Below are 20,599 nucleotides of genomic sequence, written 5' to 3' on the forward strand. Positions count from 1 at the left end.
AATGTATTAATCTCAAATGGAGTAAAGTTTCATTAATTTAACTGGCTTTGATTCAACCTTTATTGCAGTGATTCTCAACCAGGGTGCAATGGCACTCTGGGGTAGCTTAAGATATTTTCAAGGATGCTGTGGGGGAGCCATGAAATGTTAGCACTGCTAGGTGTGCAAACATGATTCACAAGATAAACCTAAGGATTTCAAATAGGAATTCATAGCATGAAAATCTCTGGGAACTATTATGGTCTTTCTAGTTTTTTGCAATAGAAGAATGGCTATATTACTTTTCTGTAGTGAAAATTAAGTGCTGGCTTTTTCTGCGGGAGCCCTCGAGTCTAAAAAGGTTGAGAACCACTGCTTTACTGTAATTTTAAATGTGATATAAAATATCTTTTGATGTGCGATGATAAACAAAGGCACAGCAGTAATTATTTTTACCCTAAATTTAGAGGTTTTCTTTATCTTAGATTAATTAAAATACATTGTTTCTTTAGTATCTGCCAACACTCACTGGTGGTATCTTCATACCGCCAACCCAAGCTACTAAACAATAAAAAGCATTCTGAAATGTCAAGAACACAGCTCAGCTCTTAAGCTTATTAAATAAATTTAATTCCTGTGACAATGATGATCTTCTCAGATCATAAGGGTTTGGGTCATAGGGCACATCTACACATGATGCTGTGCTGCCATAGCAATGTGCTATGGCAATGTAGCATCCGCAGGTATCTACACGTGACCAACAGCTACCTCACTGTAGTGGCATGCTCCCCACCGTTATGGTGTACTGCTACAGCGAAGTAGCAGCTAAAAATAACTATTCACCACATGTACAGTGCAGTATGGGCAGTTACTGCATCATATGAGCACAGTAACAACGTTGCTGTAAGGCAACGTGTAGATGCGCCCACAAAGAACTAAGCACCCCATGAAATGCTGGCCATCTACCACCATTTTCACTAGGAGTTAAAGGTACTTGACACTGTGCAAGACTCAACCTCTCATCAAAAATCACTTTTATGGGACATTTTTATGAAGGATTAATTCCCTATGGTGGAGGTATGAGGGCAGTATGCACACAGCATTTCAACTGGAGACCTGAACTGAAATACAGTTTAGGTCACAAATAAAGGATGGAGTCTTGGCTTTGCTGCAGTCTAACTCCACACTGATGTTGATGACCTGAAGTTTTTTCATCATGAGAAGTCTGTATAAAGTAGGACTTGATCTTGCCTTTACTTTGCTGGCTTGGGTTGGTGTGCCTGTGCGCATGCATATTTCATTTTAAGCACACAAATAATTCCAGTGACTTCTGGGGGGAGTGCACATACACAAAATTACATAAGCGATCTGCTACACTGGGACCAGTGGGGTCAATACTTTGCATGAACTAGTCCTTGGTCCAGCAGCAAAAAGATGCAGCTGGGTGCCCAAAGCAAAGCAGCAGCAGTAGCTTCTGGTTGCTGCTCTGAACACGAATGCCACCTTTCTTCTTCCCCACTTTACACCACTGCCTTGGTTTACTTTATTATTCACGTAATACAAACATAGACTTTGGCACCCAAGGAAGTTATTCAGGGGACAGCCAAGGCGGGAATCAGAAAAGTGCGATCATCGAACATAGTGGGAGAGCAACTGATGCCTTCAGAACACCAGCCCTCCGTAAGTTTAGTTCTTTCCAGTGCCATCATGTACTGGTTTTAATGTCACTGGCGCTGAAGCTTTCCTTAAATTTCTTCCAATAAAAAAAAAAAAAGATTCAGTTTTGGTATTGTGAACTATAACACGGGGAAAAATAATGACAGTGAAACCAGGAGACAGTGCACTGCACAATCTGATTTGGTGAAGTAAAAAACTGTAGCCATGTACTTTCCAATTTAGTTTTAATAGGAAATTAAATATTTCCTGAATTTAGGACTCTATTCTAAGATCCTAAACTGGTCTTTCATCTGTTTTTTATCTTTAATTATTACCTGTCAGAAATTCTTCTCAAAATCTATTAAAGTTACCTTTCTGAATGCTGAGATGGACCTATTTGAGCCAACAGGAATAGTCCTGGTAAAACTTAGGAACAGAGAACTGGAAAAGACATGATGGGTCATCAAGACTAGTGCCTTGCTGTTGCAGGCTACTCATAATAAACTTTTCTATAAAATTACCAAGCTCCATCCTAAAGATAGATTGATTTCTGGCCCCCATTATTTCTACTGGAAGACTGTTCCAGAATCTTATTTCTTTGTTGACTAGAAGCTTTTTCCTTATTTCCAGCCTAAATTTGTTGGTGGCAGTTTATATCTGTTTACTTTTATGTCAACGTTGTCCTTCTGCTTCAACTGCTCTGCTCCTTTCCTGGTGCTTACTCTTACTCCATTAAATATTTCTAGACAACGATCAAATTTCCTATCAGCCTTCATTTTGGTGAAATGAGTAAAGCTCTTTTGGTCTCCTTTTGTAATTGCATATTAACTTGGTACTAGCTTTTTATCTGTCTTTGCCCTTATATAGCGTCCAAGACAAGAATGTTCAAGTGTTTCCCAAATAGTTAAGAAAAAAAATGCTACTGCTAGCACTTGGTCTCATGTCACTGCCTCAAAACCCATTGGCTTTGTAATTTAATATAATCACTTTCCAAAGGATGCATCATTTTTTGTACCTGAAATCTCAAGTGCCGCTCACGTGTAAGAGGATATCATCCTCTTTTGGAATTTCTTTTTTATAATTTAAAAATGGAAAGAAATACATAATGGATGGTTAGCAGCCTATTTCAACTACATTCTTTCTTCTTTCTGAAAGTCATTTTCTTTAATATATTACAAAAATGTATACCTATAAATATAATAATATTGCATGCAGTACACTGCAATTCAAGTTATTTTTGGCATGGGTATATTATACGATTGGATTCAAATATGAGAAAGGAACAAGAGTATGGCTCTACAAACTGTTTTCTACTATAATTTAGAGATTATACTTTGAAATGAAGGTAGAAAGGTGTTAGATATATTTGTTTAGATAAACCTGTTATAAACCCAACCTATTTTTTTAAATTTTTCTCTTCATACCTCGTAAAAATGAAAGGCAAGATTAGCATACATTTAAAGAATATACAAAAAGATACAAATTCTTGTCAGACAGAGTTTCTTTCTCTGGAATACATGAAACAAGTAACACAAAACTATATGTGACAGACTCTTATATCTGAATGTAAGAGAAGTATTTGGTAAGAGAAACTGATCTTCAGGCCGACTAAAAGTAACGAGGTAACAGGCCAATGTCAGAGTATGTTACAAGCACTGAAAGCATAACAACAGTCTAAACTTTCAATACAATTCCTCTTGATAAAATAATCTGATGTATTATTTACAGTTTAGTACAATATAAACGTAATATTGTAAGGCATAATAATAATTCTTGGCAGACAATGCTATGACATTCCTTTGTCCAGTTGGTACCAAGTGGCAATACATATTCAAGCACTTTATTTTTTTGTGTTTTGCTTTTGTTTTTTTGTTTTTTTTAACTGGTCTTCATTTGCAACGCAATCTGGCAACCAGGTATGCTACGCTCAGAAACAGCCACACAATCAGTAAATTGGGGCTCAGAGCTAGTAAAGGAATGGAGTAGAGAAGACTGGGGTCTAGCCTGAAATCTCGGATGGGCACCAAGCCACTCAGGTTCTTCTGGGTGACTATCTCCCGTGTTCCAATGCTGTGAAAAGGAAGAAGTTTGGGAGAAGGGAAAATAAAAGAGAAAGGACGATGGACATGCAATGAAAGTACCAAAAGAAATGGGAGAACAAGGTGACCGTGAAATGGGAAAGAAAAACATGGAAGAATCACAACCAAACCAGAATGTGGAGTAAAGGAAGAGTGGAATAATGCCAAAAAATTATCACAAATACAGATAACAGGAGAGGGAAAGAGAATAAAAGAGAAAAATAAGAAAAATACTGTAGTCTACTGAAAATAAATACATGTAGGTTGAACAAGAATGGTTTTCCATGTTCATTCTTTCAGTTGGCCAAGCCATATTCCATGCTGCTCTGCCATGCCTCCACATGCTGCAAAGAAATGGAGCTCTGAAAAGCAAGCTTGAACATGAATAACCATTGGAATATTTGACCCTTTCAAACATGCTTCAATGTCAGTTGCACTGAATTAATTAAACAACCTCTTACCTATCTGTTTCAATGGAATTATCAGGTTTCTTTCCTTCGTAAGAATTTTTATTGTTCTCAAAATGGTTTCCAAATACATGGTTCTGCAGTGTTTAACTTGTGTTTAATGCACGTAGATATGGGCAGCAGGATAATCGCCAAGCCTTAAACCACTGACTGTCTCAAACCGTGTCTCCACTTCCCAGGCTGTTGATGAGCAAAGAGGGCCGAAAACAGAGGAGAGCTGTCCAAGCTAGCCCTGGTTTTTCACAAAGCTTTTCATTTTTTACTACTATTCTGCCCCTAACACTATTCCTTTTTTGATATAAAAAGCTACAAACACATACAACTTGTAGGCCTGACTGTGAAAGTACCAAGTGCCTCTGTTCCACACAAAATGCTGAGTAATCTTAATGCGTTACTAGCAGTAATTAATATTCAGAGACATCTTGAAGGTGGAAGAGGAGAAGAACATCATTCAATTCCAGGAGGTCCTTCAAGTGAGAAGGAATAAGGTGGGTAAGGGAATATCTTCTCCAGTGTCCTGTAACGGGAGCAGGAAGAAGAAAATCCTCACAGTTCACTCCCCTGACCTGTTGGTAAGTGTTGGGGATACACGGAAGAGTGCATTTGGGAAGTTAGTATGTGAAAAGATAAATCAATTTGGGCAAAACTGGCTGGGAATGAGTGTGTATGGGAGGAAAAATTAATGGAGGAAGAAAGCTGAGGCATGGATGAAAGGAATGTTTAAACAGACAAGAGTGCAAACAAGAAAGGCAATGAATGAAGACTGAGCGCTAAACGGAAAAGGTGATCAATGGTGGGAGAGAGAGACAAGGCTGTGGGAGGGTGGAAATGTGTGTGGAGGGTGTGGGTGTGTTTGAGGGTATAGTGGGGCGTGTGGGGGGTTATGGTGGAGGTATGTGGAACTGCGTGGGGGCTGTGATAGGGGGTGGGAGTGTGTGTGTGGGAGGGGCTGTGGATGTGTGTTGGGGGTATGGCAGGAGGTTGGGAGCCAGCCCCACCCATCTCATCTTGGCTGCAGTGCAGAGTTCCTGGCTGCAAGGCTGGGACCCATACGGCTTGACACTGGGTCAGCCCAGCCTAGCCCAACATGGCTCCAGGTGCAAGGCTAAGGTCCGCACGGTGCGGTACAGAACTAACCCAGTCCAGCTCATCCCAGCTGTGGTGCAGTTCCCAGCTGCAAGACTGGGACGCATGCAGTGAGAACTTGAGGCATCCCAGCCCAGCCCATTCCTTCCATGCCATGCCACATTGGTCCTGGCTTTGCAGTGGGGAACTGTGCACCACAGCTGGGCTGGGCAACACTGGTTCCATGCTGCAATGTGCAGTGCCTGGCCTTGAAGCCAGAATCACGTTGTGCCAGGCCAGGCTGCGCACTGGCCAGGGCCAGTGGGGCTGGTCTGCTTCCCTTGGCTCCAACCAAGACTGCTGCTGCTTCTGCCCCTACCGCTGCCATGCTGCTCTGGGTGGGCAGGCGGGAAGCGCCAGTGGGAGGCTCCTGCCCAACACATGGAGTTCCAGCTCCAGCTCCTGGTTGCCTTCCACCTGCCCAGTTTAAAGAGCAGCCCCTGTGGGTGGGTAGAGTGGGTGGAAGACAGCTGGGAGCTGGAGGTGGATCTCCATGCATTAGGCAGGAGCCTCCCACTGAAGCTCCCCCCTGCCAACTTGCTTGAAGCAGCACAGCAGGAGCTGCAGCTGAAGGCGAGGGGAGAAGAATAATCCCACTGGCCCTGGTCAGTGTGCACAGTTTCTGGTGGGGCTGTTCATGGTGCAGCTACAGCCAGTCGGGTGCTGCTGTGCTCACCTTACCTCCAGCAGCCACTCCTCCTCCCACTCCTGACCCTGCTGCACACTCTGGGTAGGTGGGGAGGGATGGGGGTGGAGCTTCAGCCCGGCTGCTCCCGCTGGAGGTGAGGGGAGCAGAGGAACATCCAGCCGGCTGCAGCTGCACTGGGAACAGCCCCACCAGGAGCCGCATGCTGGCTGGGTCTGGGGTGAGTGCAGGCACAGGCTGCCCGCGTGCGGCTCAGCCCCATGTGGAGCATTGCAGGGGCAGTCACAGGCTGGATCCAGTTAGTTGGCTGGCTGGATCCAGGCCAAGGACTGTATTTTGCCTGCTCCCAAGTTAGCCACTGATGCCATTGACAGGCTTGTCTACATACAGGAACAAGTTGTCCATATAACTTTGAAGTTTAATAAGATGGTATTATGCAGTCACCAAACCCACAGTACTGCAACAAATGGCTTTCCTGCAAAACCTGAAAGGATTGATATTGACTGTGCATGTTGAAAAGTTATTTTTTAACTCATCAGTTTCTTTTTTAAAGAAAAATAAATCTTACAGCAGTTCTTGCTTATTTGAAATCAGCAATATGCAAAATGTGATGTTTTACAGATTCTATTTTTTAGTTGTCCATGCGTAAGAAAAGACTAATACACATTTTTTGAGAGAGAGAGATATTTCCCTAACTGCCTAACCCAAAAACAGCTGAATAGCTCTGGCTCAGAATTTAACAACTAAAACATATTAATCTTTGGGCTAAGAACAGGAATGGAGAGTGTCAGCTGAAAAGGAAAACAAATAGGAGGAAGTCGTGACTATGTGAAAATGGGTTATAAACGTTAGATGTTATACCCATAACTAAACTGAGATGATTTATCATTTTCTACTTCAAAAAGTAAGCAATATTGTGCCTTCCCTGATAGAGTGAAATGTTTTGTTTCCTGAATTAATATATCAGCAACAATTACTGTACAAAGAGTTTTAGGGAATATTTCACCTATCAGACACATTCCTGATGTATTTAAAACAGAATGAAAAGGGAACAACTTTGTTTAATTTCCTAAATGTCCCAAAGAACTGTTCTGCATCTTGGACTAACTGCAAATTTTCCTTCAAAAAACAATATTTTATCCTGAGTGGAGGTAAGCAACACTGAAGAGATTCAACGAAACCACCTTAAAAGGCATTGCTGAGAGTGATTCAATCCAAACATGAATGCCAGAATTTTGCATTTTGAGCTTTTTGGCTTAATTTGCCTCTCAATTCCTGGGCATGTAGTCATACTTTTATTTCTTGTATGCTGTGTGGAAGATTGCCAGATTTGATTAGGGTCTAAGAAATTCGCATTATGTTACAGAAAAGGGTAGTTATTCTAAGAACAACAGAGAAACAATTCCTTCTTTTTAAAGGCAAAAGTTATAAAACTATACCTAGAATTAACCCTAGGTTACTTCTTTAACTTCCCTGCTCACTGAAAAGATGTGGTGACTACTACAGGTCAAGGAGAGAATTGTAATTTCATGTGCTGTTGAAGTCATTAAGTATTTTAAAATGAAGTAAGGTTGCTGCTAAACATGAGACCCTAGGTCCTTTACCCAAATGAAAAATTGATAGTAGATTTTCCCAGTATGAATCCCATTATAAATTCTGGGGTTTTGTGCTTTTTTGAAAACACCTATTTTGCTTGACTGCAGTAAGTCATAAACAGGATTTTCCACAGTAACTGAAAGCCAAAATCCTACCAATTACGAGAGGATTGGACCAAGTTGTCCCAATCCTAATAGGTCCCCCCAAACTACCAACAGGGTCCTTGGGACAGAGCAAGTGGGATCAGGAAGAAGAGGATGTTCATCAGCAGGGATCCTGGTTTTCTCTGATTTAAAAATATCCCCAATTTTTGGTTAAAAAAAGTAAGCCCAAATCCACATTCTTCCGTGATTAAAATAAAACTCCACTACAAAGATATTTTTGTATTCATGGTGTTTCATTTTAATCATGGAAAAATGTGGATTTGGGAGTTACTTCTTTAACCCAAAAATTGGGGATTTTTTTAAAATCAGAGAAAACCAGGATCCCTGCTCATCAGCAGGGCCCTCAGCTAGGGCTTCTCTGTTCCACAGAAAGTTACTTCAGTCACAGCCTATGGTGACTGTCTGAGACACTCTGCTTTGAACTGAATCCTAAGCAAGCTGCCATTGTCTGACGGAATAGCTAGAAGAGCCAAAGATTGCAAGAGAGGCAAGAATTTTTTTTATGGTGGGATCTTTTATTGGACCAACTATGTAGTTGGGATAAAGTGAGACAAGCTTTCAAATATAAGACATTCTTCCTCAGGTCTTATTATAGGAAGCTAGGCACAGCAAGCAAATAAGGCGTGGACTCTCCCATTTTTGTTTTACTTATGGAGGCTTCCTGGAGGAGTAGGAGTATCAAACATATGGCCCATTGAGTCACTCCACATAGCCTGGTGGCCTACCAGCAGGCTCCCAGAAGTTGGGAGCATAGTCAGTGGTAGGTGGGGCCTGCTGTGGGCCTTGGTGGACACAGCCCTTGGAGGCCGGTGGACTAGTGAACACTCTGAAACAGCCCTTGGGTGCCCTGCAGAAACCAGACGCACTGCCACTGTAGCAGTGGCCACACCCACCACCCACCCTATGGCAGATCTGGCTTAGCAGGAGTCCTGCAGTCGGGATACAGATGGGCAGCCACGTAAGTTTAACACCTGTCTTAGAGTCTGTGAATGTGTCAAAATGGAACCATTAATAGGTCCTTGAAAGCAAACCTTCAAGTCAATTATGTAAATCAGGAAGTTTAATCCAGGTTAGAAAGTTGTTGCCCAGAGCTGTCCTATTGTGTACTGTTCAGCAACATGCCTGTTTCATTTTTGTCAATGTTTTTGCTATTGGGTTTGTGAGGAGAGGGGGCAAGAATAACAAAACAGTAGTTAATGTGAAATAGTCAGTGAAATTTAAGGAGATTTAGGTAATGAGCTATGAAGATAACTACCTTGGTTTCTACACTTCCTGAAGACTAACAAGGTAAATTTTGTCCCCCTCCTTTAAGCGATCTCTTTTGGCCAAGGATCTAAGATGGGAGCAGACAGTCAGTTATGTCTGTCAGCAGTTAAGATTGTTGTGGCTGGCATGTCAGACAGCATCTTAAAGGAAAACAGTTTCTCAAGTGGAAAATCAACAGAAAATTATTTCAATTATTTCTTGTGTCCCCCCTTCTCATTTGATTCAATAATTTGCTGAATTAACTTGATGTTCTAAAAATCATTGTTAAACTACTAATCTACTGAGTTAACCCCAACTGTGACACTGATTTGATAACTGCATTGTTCATTTTTTACTACTTTGGGGAAATGACAGGGATTTAGCTAACACAATAAATTTGTCTAATATTGTATTTTCTCATTGATTATCCTTTTAAATAGTTTCTTAAATATCTACTAAAATCATATACGGCTAATTTTTCTTTCACATTTGCAACTGAGCTGAAAATTCAGAAGCAAAGGTACTTACATGAATTATCTGAGAACCACTTAGCACTGCTTCTAAACAGATAATCTTATCCCTGATAATGCTGTACCAAGGTATCTTTGTTTCTAACAGCAAGGGATGACTCCTTTCTGAATGTCCCTTTTTCACATCCAGTATTTATATATCCACTAGCAAAAAGCCCTTAAACCAACTGAGGGTATTAAAGGCTACTGGCAGACCTAGGAGTGAAAACACTCAGAAACAAAATTCACCACTGTTAAGAGGCTGTAGCTTTTTTCATGCAAGGTATACTCTTTTTAGGCAATTGAAGATTAAGAAAGGGTCAAACAGCAAAAACATACAGAAAGGATAAGAGAATTGAACACTCTATAGAGAAATTTGGTGAGAAGACACACAGTACAGTACATTCAGTAAGAGTGAATGTTGAAAACAGGACTCAACAGCATTGTTGAACTACATCGATAGACTAAAACTGGGTTTCTTATCCTTTCTTTTGGTATGCGAAATACAGAGTTTTTCAGCAGTGCTTGAAACAAGGCATTGAACAACAGTAAACAGGTTTTCTTTTTAGTACAGTATTGAATTCTGCAAACACGTCTGCTGCTTCAGAATACAGAACATTGTTAGATTGATATGACAAAAGCACACTGACAGGTTGTGATGGAGTTTGGTTGCTGTATCATGAGACATTCATATTCACAATTTGCCTTGTGAGCAAACTGTTTCACTGATAAGGAAGTAAGCATAGCAAACCAGTGCAACCTGCAGATGTTTATCCTTCAAAGAGCAACAATAGGATAGAGGTCATCTCTGAGAAAACCACCCGATCAAAACTGGATTAAAAGGCAGCAGCACCATGGCAGCCAAAGAAACATCAGGATTGTGCAGGTGTTGAAGGGACATCAGCCTTCTGTTGTCAACTAGCAGCTCAGCACTGAGTCTGCTTGAAAATCTGTTCATACACAATCCTTTGAAAACTTCCTATACAACTGCTGACAACTAATGGCACAAACCTTTTTTGGTCCTTGCTGAAGAGCATATCATACAAATTTGGCAACAATCAGTTTTACGTTGCACAGGTCAATGAACACTATTTTCAGACAGAAAAAAAAAGATTGGAGAAGCAGCTAGTTATATTCTGCAGGGTTCATTTTACTTTATATATATATTTTTTGATAGAACTGACCCATATCCAAAAAAAAAAGAGAGCCACCCATCTGCAGTTTACATGGATCCTGCATTAGGAATAAGTGACTAGCAAGCAGTTCAGCTCTTACCTCCTCATGCACTCCAAAGCCTGGGTGAAAACCTGGGGAGCCATTCCATGTTCATGCTGCAGGATCAGGCACTGCTCTAGGGTCACGGACATGGCTGTTCTGTCCTTGGCACTTTTACAGCTTGTAAATCGAACACCGTTTAGTCGGCGGCATATCTAGAAATAGAATACACAATTCATCACTTTTTTATGGAAAAACACTCTGACAAAGAAATCACATTCCGTCCTCTGAAGTAATACCAATAAAATTTTTGATCAACTCATTTTACTGACATCAAAAGACATATTACTACAGCCAGTACGATAGGAGGAATGTGTCTCTAGTCACTGGTGGCATGGCACAAAAGGAATGTAAGACTGGAAAGCATTTCCTGGGCCACTGAGTCCAGTCCCTTGAGTTTGCGGGTAATTGTTAACCAGAGGAATCCCCAATTCAGATCCTTATAATTACCAGGGCTGATAGCACTAATACCAAGAACACCCCATATAAATAGTCCTAGGTAAAAGCAGGAGAGAGAAAGAAATTACTGAGCCCTTGCCACTGCAATGACATGGAAGTAGTTGGTCATTATGTGCTCAGAAGTTCCTATCTTATGCTTTATGTTATAGAAGAAAGCAAAACCCCTATAACTTGCGTCAGTCTGACCTAAAAGAAAAATTTCTCCTAAAACTGTTTTGAAAAGATACATTAAACCAAGATGGGAATAGCCTTTTGTTTTTAATTTTAGTAAATATTTTTAGAAGTGTTCAATCCATTTTTTCCTGACATCATCTTGTCACAATGCTATTATTCTCAGGGCTGGTGTTGAATGGCACTACCCCATACTAAAGCGGTGATAGTATTTAAAAAGAGATGCTTTCCTTTTCCACCTCTCAACTTGGAGGTGTGAGGAAGGGAGCACTTCAAATTTACTTGCAAGGGAATGGAGAAATTTGGAAATACAAGTGAAAATAAAAATACACTGTGAAAAAATAAAGAGGAATATGTATTGTACACACTTAAAAGACCATAAGATTGCAAAAATATTTAGAATAATGAATACCTCAGCAGCTTGCCAAAGAATATCAACATTTTTATTTTTCCTTGCATGTACATTCTGTCCCAGAAATCTTAACAGTTCAGGCAGGCACGTCTGACTACGAGATCGAGGTAGGCCTACAAAACAAGAACAACTCTTTTACTGGTGTGCTCAGTTTCTACACATAGAAGGTTCATCTCAGTTGTTAGTGTTCCAGCTGGAAATAGTGTCACGATCTCTACAATGCATCAGAATTTCATAATAGCGAAGTCTATTACCAGCAAACTGAATTACAACTTTACTTAAAGCAAAATTCAATTTGACAAATATTTTAAAGTGGTACTTGGCTTAAATACTACACAGCATAATAAAAATCACTCATATTTCTTCCTTCCAGAAGCCATGGGGTAATGGGACCCAATGCTTTTGGCATGAGTACCACAAATTAAGCACCATGCCCTCCTGAGTGCCACTCCGATCCCCGGAGCTGTCCCTAGGGGTGTGCAGGGCTCGGGGCACATCGGGGTGGGGGTGGCAACCACCTGTAGAAGCTGGCAGCAGCATCAACAGCAGGCAGGGGGGGAAGGGAGGGGTGCTGAGTGGCCGGAGCCAGCAGAGGTACTGTACAGCACTGTCCACGGGGCCCCCCAAAGCACAGGGCCCGAGGCAATCACCCCGATTCACCACCCCGGGGACAGCCCTGCCAACCCCCTTCCCCTGCCCAATCCATTGCTCTGCTTTCTCCTCCCTGCCCTATGCTCCCTGCCTGATCTGTTGCTCTATTTTGTGCTTCTTGCCCTATCTGCCACTGTGCTGCCTCTCCCCTCCCTGATCTATTGCATGCGAGACACAGAGGCAGGGAGAAAAAACGTATAAAAGTGACTTTTTTCCTCAGTATTACCAAATCCCATTATTTATACTTGTGACATGCAGGTTGGTCAGCCCGGTCATAGGTAATTGTACATTTCCCCATAGAAACTTTAGAGACCTCATTTTCCATTCTGCTCCCCTTCAGTTTCTGATATCACAGCTTCCAGAAACTCTCATTCCTGACAGTGTTACTCAGTCAGCTAGGCCATTTCTGAGTAAAACAAGACATCATCACCCAAAGACAGTGACGGATTACTTGTTAGCACTAAACAAAATGACTTAAGGTCATTGATAAGAATCCTATTGAAGGTAACAAGCAGCTGTTCAAAATGCCACAAAGCTTTCAACAATAATTTCCTCTCCCCTTCCTCACACCCAATATAACATTTGCCAGATAAGTATCATAGGACATAACAAATATTATTCAATATAGTTTTAAAGCAGAAAGTACAGTGTACACAGTCAGAAACTGTGACTAGATTAATCACAGAAAGTTAGGGTTGGAAGTCAGGAGGTCTTCTAGTCCAGAGTTCCTTGCAAAGGTCCTGTAGGTGGGACTCGAGTCACAGCAGTAAAACCAGAAGTACCATGGCAGTTTCGATTTTTGTGCACTTCGATCGGCTGCAGAGGGACCCCCCTCCCCCCAGTGACTGGTGAGACCAGGATTTTTAGACCTTACGTAGGTGGGATGTAAGGTGCAAAAGGTTGAGAACTGCTGATCTAGTCCAACCCCCTGCTCAAAACAGGACCATCCCCAACTAGATCATCCTAGCCAAAGCGTTGTCTAGCTGGATTTTGAAAACCTCCGAGGATGGAGCTTCCACCACCTCTCTGGGTAACCTGTTCCAGTGTTTTATTACTAGGAAAAGAAAATTCTTCCTAATATCTAACCTAAACTTCCCTTGCTGCGACTTAAGACCGTTGCTCCTTGTTCTGCCACCTGCCACCACTGAAAACAGTCTAGCTCCATCCTTTCACACTCCCATTCAGGTAGTTGAATGCTGCTATTAAATCCCCTCTCAGTCTTCTCTTCTCTAGACTAAACAAGCCCAGTTCCTTCAGTCTTTCCTTATAAGTCACATCCCCCAACCTCTCAACATTTTTGTTGCCCTCTGCTGGACTCTCTCCAATTTGTCCACATCCTTTCTGTAGTGGGGACCCAAAACCAAACAGTACTCCAGATGTGGCCTACCCAGTGCTGGATAGAGGAGAATAATCACTTCCCTTGACCTACTGGCAACAGTCTTCACTCTGTCTCTGTCTGTACAATAGATAGTGGAACTTGCAGCATACAAATCCTGGTGCTTGGGTCTTCTGACACTGGAATTGCTTTTAGGAAGCAATGAAGTGATATATACGGTTCAGAGAATTATTATGTGACAAAATAAACAATTAGTGAAATAAATGGTTCAGATTTTTGACCATGTATCTTCTCTCAGATGGTACCAAGGCAGCAAAAAGCAGTATGTGAACACAGTTGTTTCCTATTATGGTATGCCCTGCGTGTTCCTTACACCAAGACAAAAAGGCCTGCCATAGGCTGGGGGTTTAACGTCTGACTAAATGTCTTTCAACAAGCTAAGAAGATAAAATGGAGAAGGGAACATTCTTCACTCTGTCTCTACAATAGAGTGCAACTTGTGCCATACAAATCCTGGTGCTTGGGTCTTCTGACACTGGATTTGCTTTTATGAAGCAATCACCTTAGTTGCTGCCTCCTGAGTCTCTATTTAAGTGACCAAAGAATGCTCTTTCCCTTAAACAAGCAGCTGGCATCTTACCAACTGGCTATTTGTCCCATTGTACTAGAGTAGATGCTTTGTAGCCTGCACTTCCATATCACCTTGGAAAAAAGTGCAGACATTCTCCTTGCTGTATCTAGGTTTGACATGGGCCCATGGGGAAAAACATCTATCTTAACTGAACCCTCCTTGAACACTGCCACAATGGGCTCCTGCAGGGAACAAAAGCAGGACAAAAACTACCCTTTGGAACTTTCCCTCAACAGGCATACGACTGTTTTTAACTCAAACCACCCTAGCTTTTTACAGGATACTCCACATTTTCTTCTGGGCACCTGAAAAATCTTTCATGTTGCTACACAAAATGTTAATATATTATCACGAAGCATGTGTTCAAATTGTGTTACAATAAGAATTAGAATTTGCTGTGTTTAGCAGGAACAAACACTCCAGTGACAGGAAGTTTAATGTGATAAAGTACTGTTACAAGAAGCTATCAAAGCTGGGAGTTTTTCTGGTTTGTTTTGCTCAGGGTGCATGTTACATTTGTCAGGGTTTCATGATTTACTTACTCAGAATACTATGTTTCTATAGGTAAGTCTCAAGTAAGAGAAATACACATATGCTGCTGTGGAAGGAGAAGAAGTAGTAGTGGCAAACAGCACCTTTTTAAAAAAATATGTAGTTCTGCCTTTTGTAGAACTATTTTACCAACACAAAAATACATTATGTTCTGTAGCTCTGACTTGAAGGAGGTCTATAGCATGCCTTAGTTAGGAAGCATGACCATTTGAATGCTTTTTGTATTTGTTTTTGGGTATTTCTGATAGAAAACCCATGAATACGGTGTGGGGCATAACGGCTTTAGTTTACATAAGAAGGATCATCATTCAAAATGGTGCAGAAAGATTTCTAACAGTTTCTGCTGTGTGCAATTATATTATATTATATCACTGTCCCAGATAAAAGAATAATGCACAAAACATTTGCCCATGTATGCAGGGTAGACAAAATTGTAGCCCTGGTACCTATACCAGAAAGTGGCTCTCCACTGTTTAGTAACACCTCACTGACTGCAAATGATATAATTCTGCAAGAGTTTAAAAGGTGAGGCAGGGGCATGTTCTGGAAAGTATGGTCATTTGCTATCCCAACATGGGCCATCACGGATGTGGAGCAAGAGGCAGAGCTCTTGTCCTGGTAATACTGTGAAAACAGTCACTCCTTTAGTTTTTTCCTTTGCAGTGATACCGCTTTGGATTGTGTTGATAGGATAAAAAGTCAGTCAGAATAAGATTTAGATTACGTTATTCAACACTTCCTAACTCTTTGAAACTAAAGCACAGTTTTATCACTGCTCTTGTTCTTGCTTTTAATATCAAATAACTAATTTGATACAGTCAGCAATTCAAAAAAATATCAGTTTTCTCTGAGTACTTACAATCATCAGGCAAAACTTCTTTGAACTGTTCAAAATATGAATTCAACCGAACCAAGCTCTCCATATTAATTACTTCTTGTAATGATGTGTCTCCAAACCTTTAAAGATGAAGAGGGGTATAACATTAGTTAGAGACATCTTTTCTAACAATTGACTTCATTTGACAAGTAAGTCTGAGCAGGAGACTTAAAGATTCATCCTAAGAAATTCCAAAAAGTCCAGATTTCTACCTGGATAGTGATTAGATCAGCATGAAAACCAGTGATATTTATTACATACATGGGTGTAGGTGTGCATAAAAACAATTAACATTAAACTCTTTTGGCTTCTCTTTCTTCCAATATTAAAAGTAAACTTATTTGGAAAAGTCTAAAAATATTTTTTTGGGTATTTATAATATAATTTGAAACTTCTGATTCTCTTGCTATAAGCTTATATAAGGACTTCAAACAGAGAATAAAGGAGGTGAGTGTGACCAATCGCATGTGATTAGGAGATATGGGCAAGAAGAGGTCAAGATCTCAGTGTTACTGCAATAGCCACACAATGACAAGGGAATATATTTAGGTTTAGGGGCAAATGGTGACTGCTTCTGTGACCATCAGGAATGGGAGTGAGACCACAACAACTCTTCATGTAGCCACAGATCAATTTTCAGAGAATCTCTCTTAGTAAGGTCACTAACTCCCATGAGCCATGACTATATGGATAAACTAGGTTTCAGTATTTCCGTAAGCTGCTGTAAACCCATATGCTTGTTTTAAGGGGCTCTCCCTGGGCATAGCAATACGCACACACAAAGTTCCTTATATGATGAAGCTCACAACAGGGAAAGGCTTCACTTTATGAACTTGTCTGTTGTCTCTTAAAACTATCTTTAATATTATGCCCGTTCTCTATCTTGCTTGTGATGCTTTCTCCATTTTTTCTTCTGTGACGAAGAAAAAAATCACAACACAATTGCACAGCAGGATAAGAGATTATCTCAGTGCAGCTAAGCCAAGTTGGGGTACCGTGATACATACTTCTCTGCCAGGGTTTGTTGTTCATTGATTCCCACATTGAAGAGAACAGGCTGAACTCTCAGTAACATGCCACTCTGAATCTCTCGGGGCAACATATCAAACAAGGCGCTTGGCAGTGGAATCCTCACATTAAAGCCATCACTACAAACAAACAAAAAATACCAGAAAATATTAGAACTGAAGCATACAGATCAGTAAGCGTTCTTTTTTTTTTTTTTTTTAAACAAAATACATTATTTCTTTTAACTAGGGATAATATGTGAAATACATTGGTAAGGCATCAGTTAAAACTAAAGTGGAATAGACTGCCTAGGGAAGTTGTGGACTCTACAATACTGGAGGTGTTCAAGAGGGTGGACAACCACGCGTCAGAGATTCATAAATTCATAGATTGTAAAGGCCGGAACGGACCTCAGAAGAACATCAGGTCCAGCCCCTTGCACCAAGCAGGAAAGATAACTGGGGATGAGGTGACCCCAGCAAGGTAACCATCCAGTCTCCTCTTGAAGATTTCCAGGGCAGGTGATTGCACCATCTCTGGAGGGAGCTTATTCCACAGTCTGGACACCCTAGTTGTGAAGTAGTTTTTCCTAATGTTGAGATGATCTAAGCATAGCTATGCTTATGTTCTACCATGGGTATTTCTCAGGCTTCTAGGCTTTGCTGGTTGCCTCACCCCCTCTTTTTGCTATGTGTTAGGGCATTCCAAGAGGCATTGGCTGTTGGTTACAACCAAGGCTGGGGACCTCTTGGGAACAAAGCTGAAGGTTCCTGGCTAGAGGTCTTGCACTTCTGCTCAAGGTCAAACTGATCACCATATTTAGGGTCAGGAAGGAATTTTACCCCAGGTCGTATCTGTATGGACTGTGGGGGGTTTTGCCTTCCTTTCTAGGGGGTGGGGGGTGACCCTCTAGCTGGGTTCTCTTACGCATATATTGGCAACGTGTCCTAGAAGCAGGACATTGGCTGTTGTGGTTTTCCTGTTTTACTCATAGCATGTTAGGTCTGTGTTGTGTCAGGGGTTGATGGTAGTTTTATGTAGAATTTAGATTATGGTTTGGATGGGATGACTTGGATAGGGATGACCCTGACTCAGGCAGAGGGGTCTGGACTAAATGACCTTTGTAGGTCCCTTCCAGCCCTAAGTGTCTATGATTCTATGACATTAAGTGTCTTTGAACTTGGTACAAGTCAGAAGAGCAAGCAAGTTAAAAAAAACCCTGAAGCACTCAACTCAGGTCCCTGCATGCATTTCAATTGTATCTGTTTATATGCTGTAAAAAAAATAATAAAAATCAGTTTTTATTACAATAAGCACTGTAGCACTAACACACCTCTGGGGGAAAAATGTCATCCAGCATTTGGTAAGCTTGAATTTAAAGCGTTTGTTAATGATGATGATATACAAGGAAGAACCAAATTTAACTTGCAATTCTCAGAGCAGGTATTTGCAGCTAGGGTGAAGGGGTTGTGGAAATCATCTTATGTAAACTGAGGATACTTGGTTGCAGGATCCAAGACAGAATGAGTATGGCATTTTAAAGCCATTTTCCTGCTCCCAATGATACTTTAAGAACATCTCCAGCACAGCACAAAGGGGTTTACAAAAGTTTAACAAAAGTCAAATTGCCTTCCACTTACAGGGAGTGGAGGGAAAGATACAGAGCTGTTGGGACCAAATTTACTGTTTTTAGTAAATCAGTTACTCAGACTGATCTCCCCTCAACATAAAATTGAGTAAACAAAAATGACATTTAAAAAAATGATTCATGACATTTCTCTCTAAATTTAATGACTTCAATGCCTTGCATTATTGCACTGGTTTAAATTAATATAATTTATGTATATTTTCTTTTCTTACTGATTAATATATATTAGTTAAAATGATTACTAAAACATGAAGAAGCTCACTCAGTTCTGATAGGATCCTGCCTTTCCACAGTTACATCCCTATGTAAGGAGAAAATGGCACCCTGTAGGAAGATCCCTGTGCATCCATGCAAAGGATCCCAGTTTTAGTGGAGCTTTGCAGAGATACAAGGACCTGCTTGTGCTGTGTAACAGCAGGAGAACTGAGCTGTTTAATGACTGGTTAGCAGGCAAGGTGGGGGGCTTAAAAGTTGTATCACTTCCACTCTAGTGTATACTGCTTTTGTTAATTCTAATAGATTTTTTGATCCTCCTAAACTGAGAGTCTAAAATGCCTGAAACCCCTATAATTATATATAGCCAAAACAACTTAATAATAACATGAGAGAATAATTCTGTCATCTTTCAGGCTTTTTGTTATGTAAATCAACAGTAAATACTCAAAAAGCAGCTTCAAAACATTTTTTAGTATTGAGATAAAGAAATATATATCTAGAGAGAAACCATATCCCATTTGAGATTAAATAAAGTATCTTCATCTCCCCTACATTAAGGCTCCACCCATCCTGTTCTTACCGATTTCCTGTAATGACTGGCAGCATGTCAGAGGATGCATTTGATGTGGCTTGTGTTACTTTAAAGGTTACATTTCTCAAGTCCATTATTCCCAAACTCATGTCCTCCAGCATTGCCAGCTCTTCACCTAAATCAAAGAGAAAAGTGAATTGCAGTATTTTTGTGTATATACATTTTTCCTCGTCCATTCTCAGACACATACGTGATCTGACTGAAGTTCACTGCTCTCACAAAGAAATTGTGTAGAGATACTTAGGAAGCCTGATCCTTTATCCAAGTTTCTCATGAACAGACCCTTGCATCCATGTTAAATCCCCTTGATATCAACAGGCCTCCTCCACAGGTGCAAAAGTCAGGCAATACGGATCTGATGGGAGGAGCAGGGTCTCTCCTGGCTTTATGGGTTTTGGTAAGAACACCCACTATTTAATTCACTCAAGCCTGTCATCTTCAGGTATATTTTGTGTTCTTTTTCCAGTGATGATAAGATTAGTAAATTTTTGAGAGGCCTGTCATGTCAAGTAGTTTAATAAACTACTTCTTCATACATTCAAAAAAGATTGGTTATATATTATACTATATGGCAGGAATGAATACCAGATTAATTTAGAGGGTCACACAACTACAGACATTCAGATGGTTGTGCTGAAACTTGAATGAAATTAGTTTACTTGTAACACAATCTCTTCAGCCTCTCTTCCTATTATGTAGTTACTTAACTTCAAGGTAATTTAAATTGTATTTCTTTCAGGCAGTAGTTTCTAGCTTGTTTGTAATTTTATTATATTTTGCTTCAGAAAATAACAGGTATGATAAAGTAACTACGGCTTTTTAGTACAGAAAGTCTATTAAACAGAAGAAAAGAAAAGCTACTGTTTTATGAGCCAATTAAATACATAAATTTTTTTTGCATCAATTCTAGAATTTCTTTCTCTACTGAACTGCAAATGAATCCAAATTCCAGTAATTCATCTTGCACTTGTAGCCCATTAAGCTAAATATGACAGTTCAGAAATAACATCGCCCACAAGTCCAATGTGATTGCCTTTACCGTATGTGCTCAAAAGGCTCTCAAACTGTGCTAGAAGACCAATGGTATAGAGCTGTCTCAGGAATCCATCGTCATGCAGGCAGTTCCTCAGTTTGATAATAAAACCACAAATAAGAGCTGTCAGCTAGAGAAACAAGAAAGAAAGGCATAAAATAAGTCAAGACAATGTGACAATTAAAAAAAAAGAGGAAGCAACAGTTTATACCATCTAAGATTTATCAAACATAAAATGGTTTGCTTGGAAGGGAATTTTATTTACAGATATAA

The 20,599-nt window shown here is 40.4% G+C and overlaps 1 protein-coding gene across 9 annotated transcripts in view; it reads right to left on the bottom strand.

The window, feature by feature from the left end:
* Positions 1-20,599, bottom strand: part of INPP4A (inositol polyphosphate-4-phosphatase type I A) — a 135,711-nt gene that overhangs the window by 5,429 nt on the left and 109,683 nt on the right. For all 9 annotated transcript variants that reach the window (XM_019529456.1, XM_019529459.1, XM_019529463.1 and 6 more), the window contains 6 exons: positions 20,333-20,456; positions 19,282-19,408; positions 16,837-16,977; positions 15,812-15,909; positions 11,783-11,895; positions 10,741-10,895 (listed from right to left, as the gene is read on the bottom strand). In XM_019529456.1, coding sequence (XP_019385001.1) covers positions 10,741-10,895; positions 11,783-11,895; positions 15,812-15,909; positions 16,837-16,977; positions 19,282-19,408; positions 20,333-20,456 — 758 coding nt within the window. The remainder of the gene's footprint in view (positions 1-10,740; positions 10,896-11,782; positions 11,896-15,811; positions 15,910-16,836; positions 16,978-19,281; positions 19,409-20,332; positions 20,457-20,599) is intronic.

The sequence above is a fragment of the Crocodylus porosus genome, unplaced genomic scaffold (genome assembly GCF_001723895.1).
Source record: "Crocodylus porosus isolate Cpor-Errol unplaced genomic scaffold, CroPor_comp1, whole genome shotgun sequence".
NCBI lineage: Eukaryota > Metazoa > Chordata > Crocodylia > Crocodylidae > Crocodylus > Crocodylus porosus.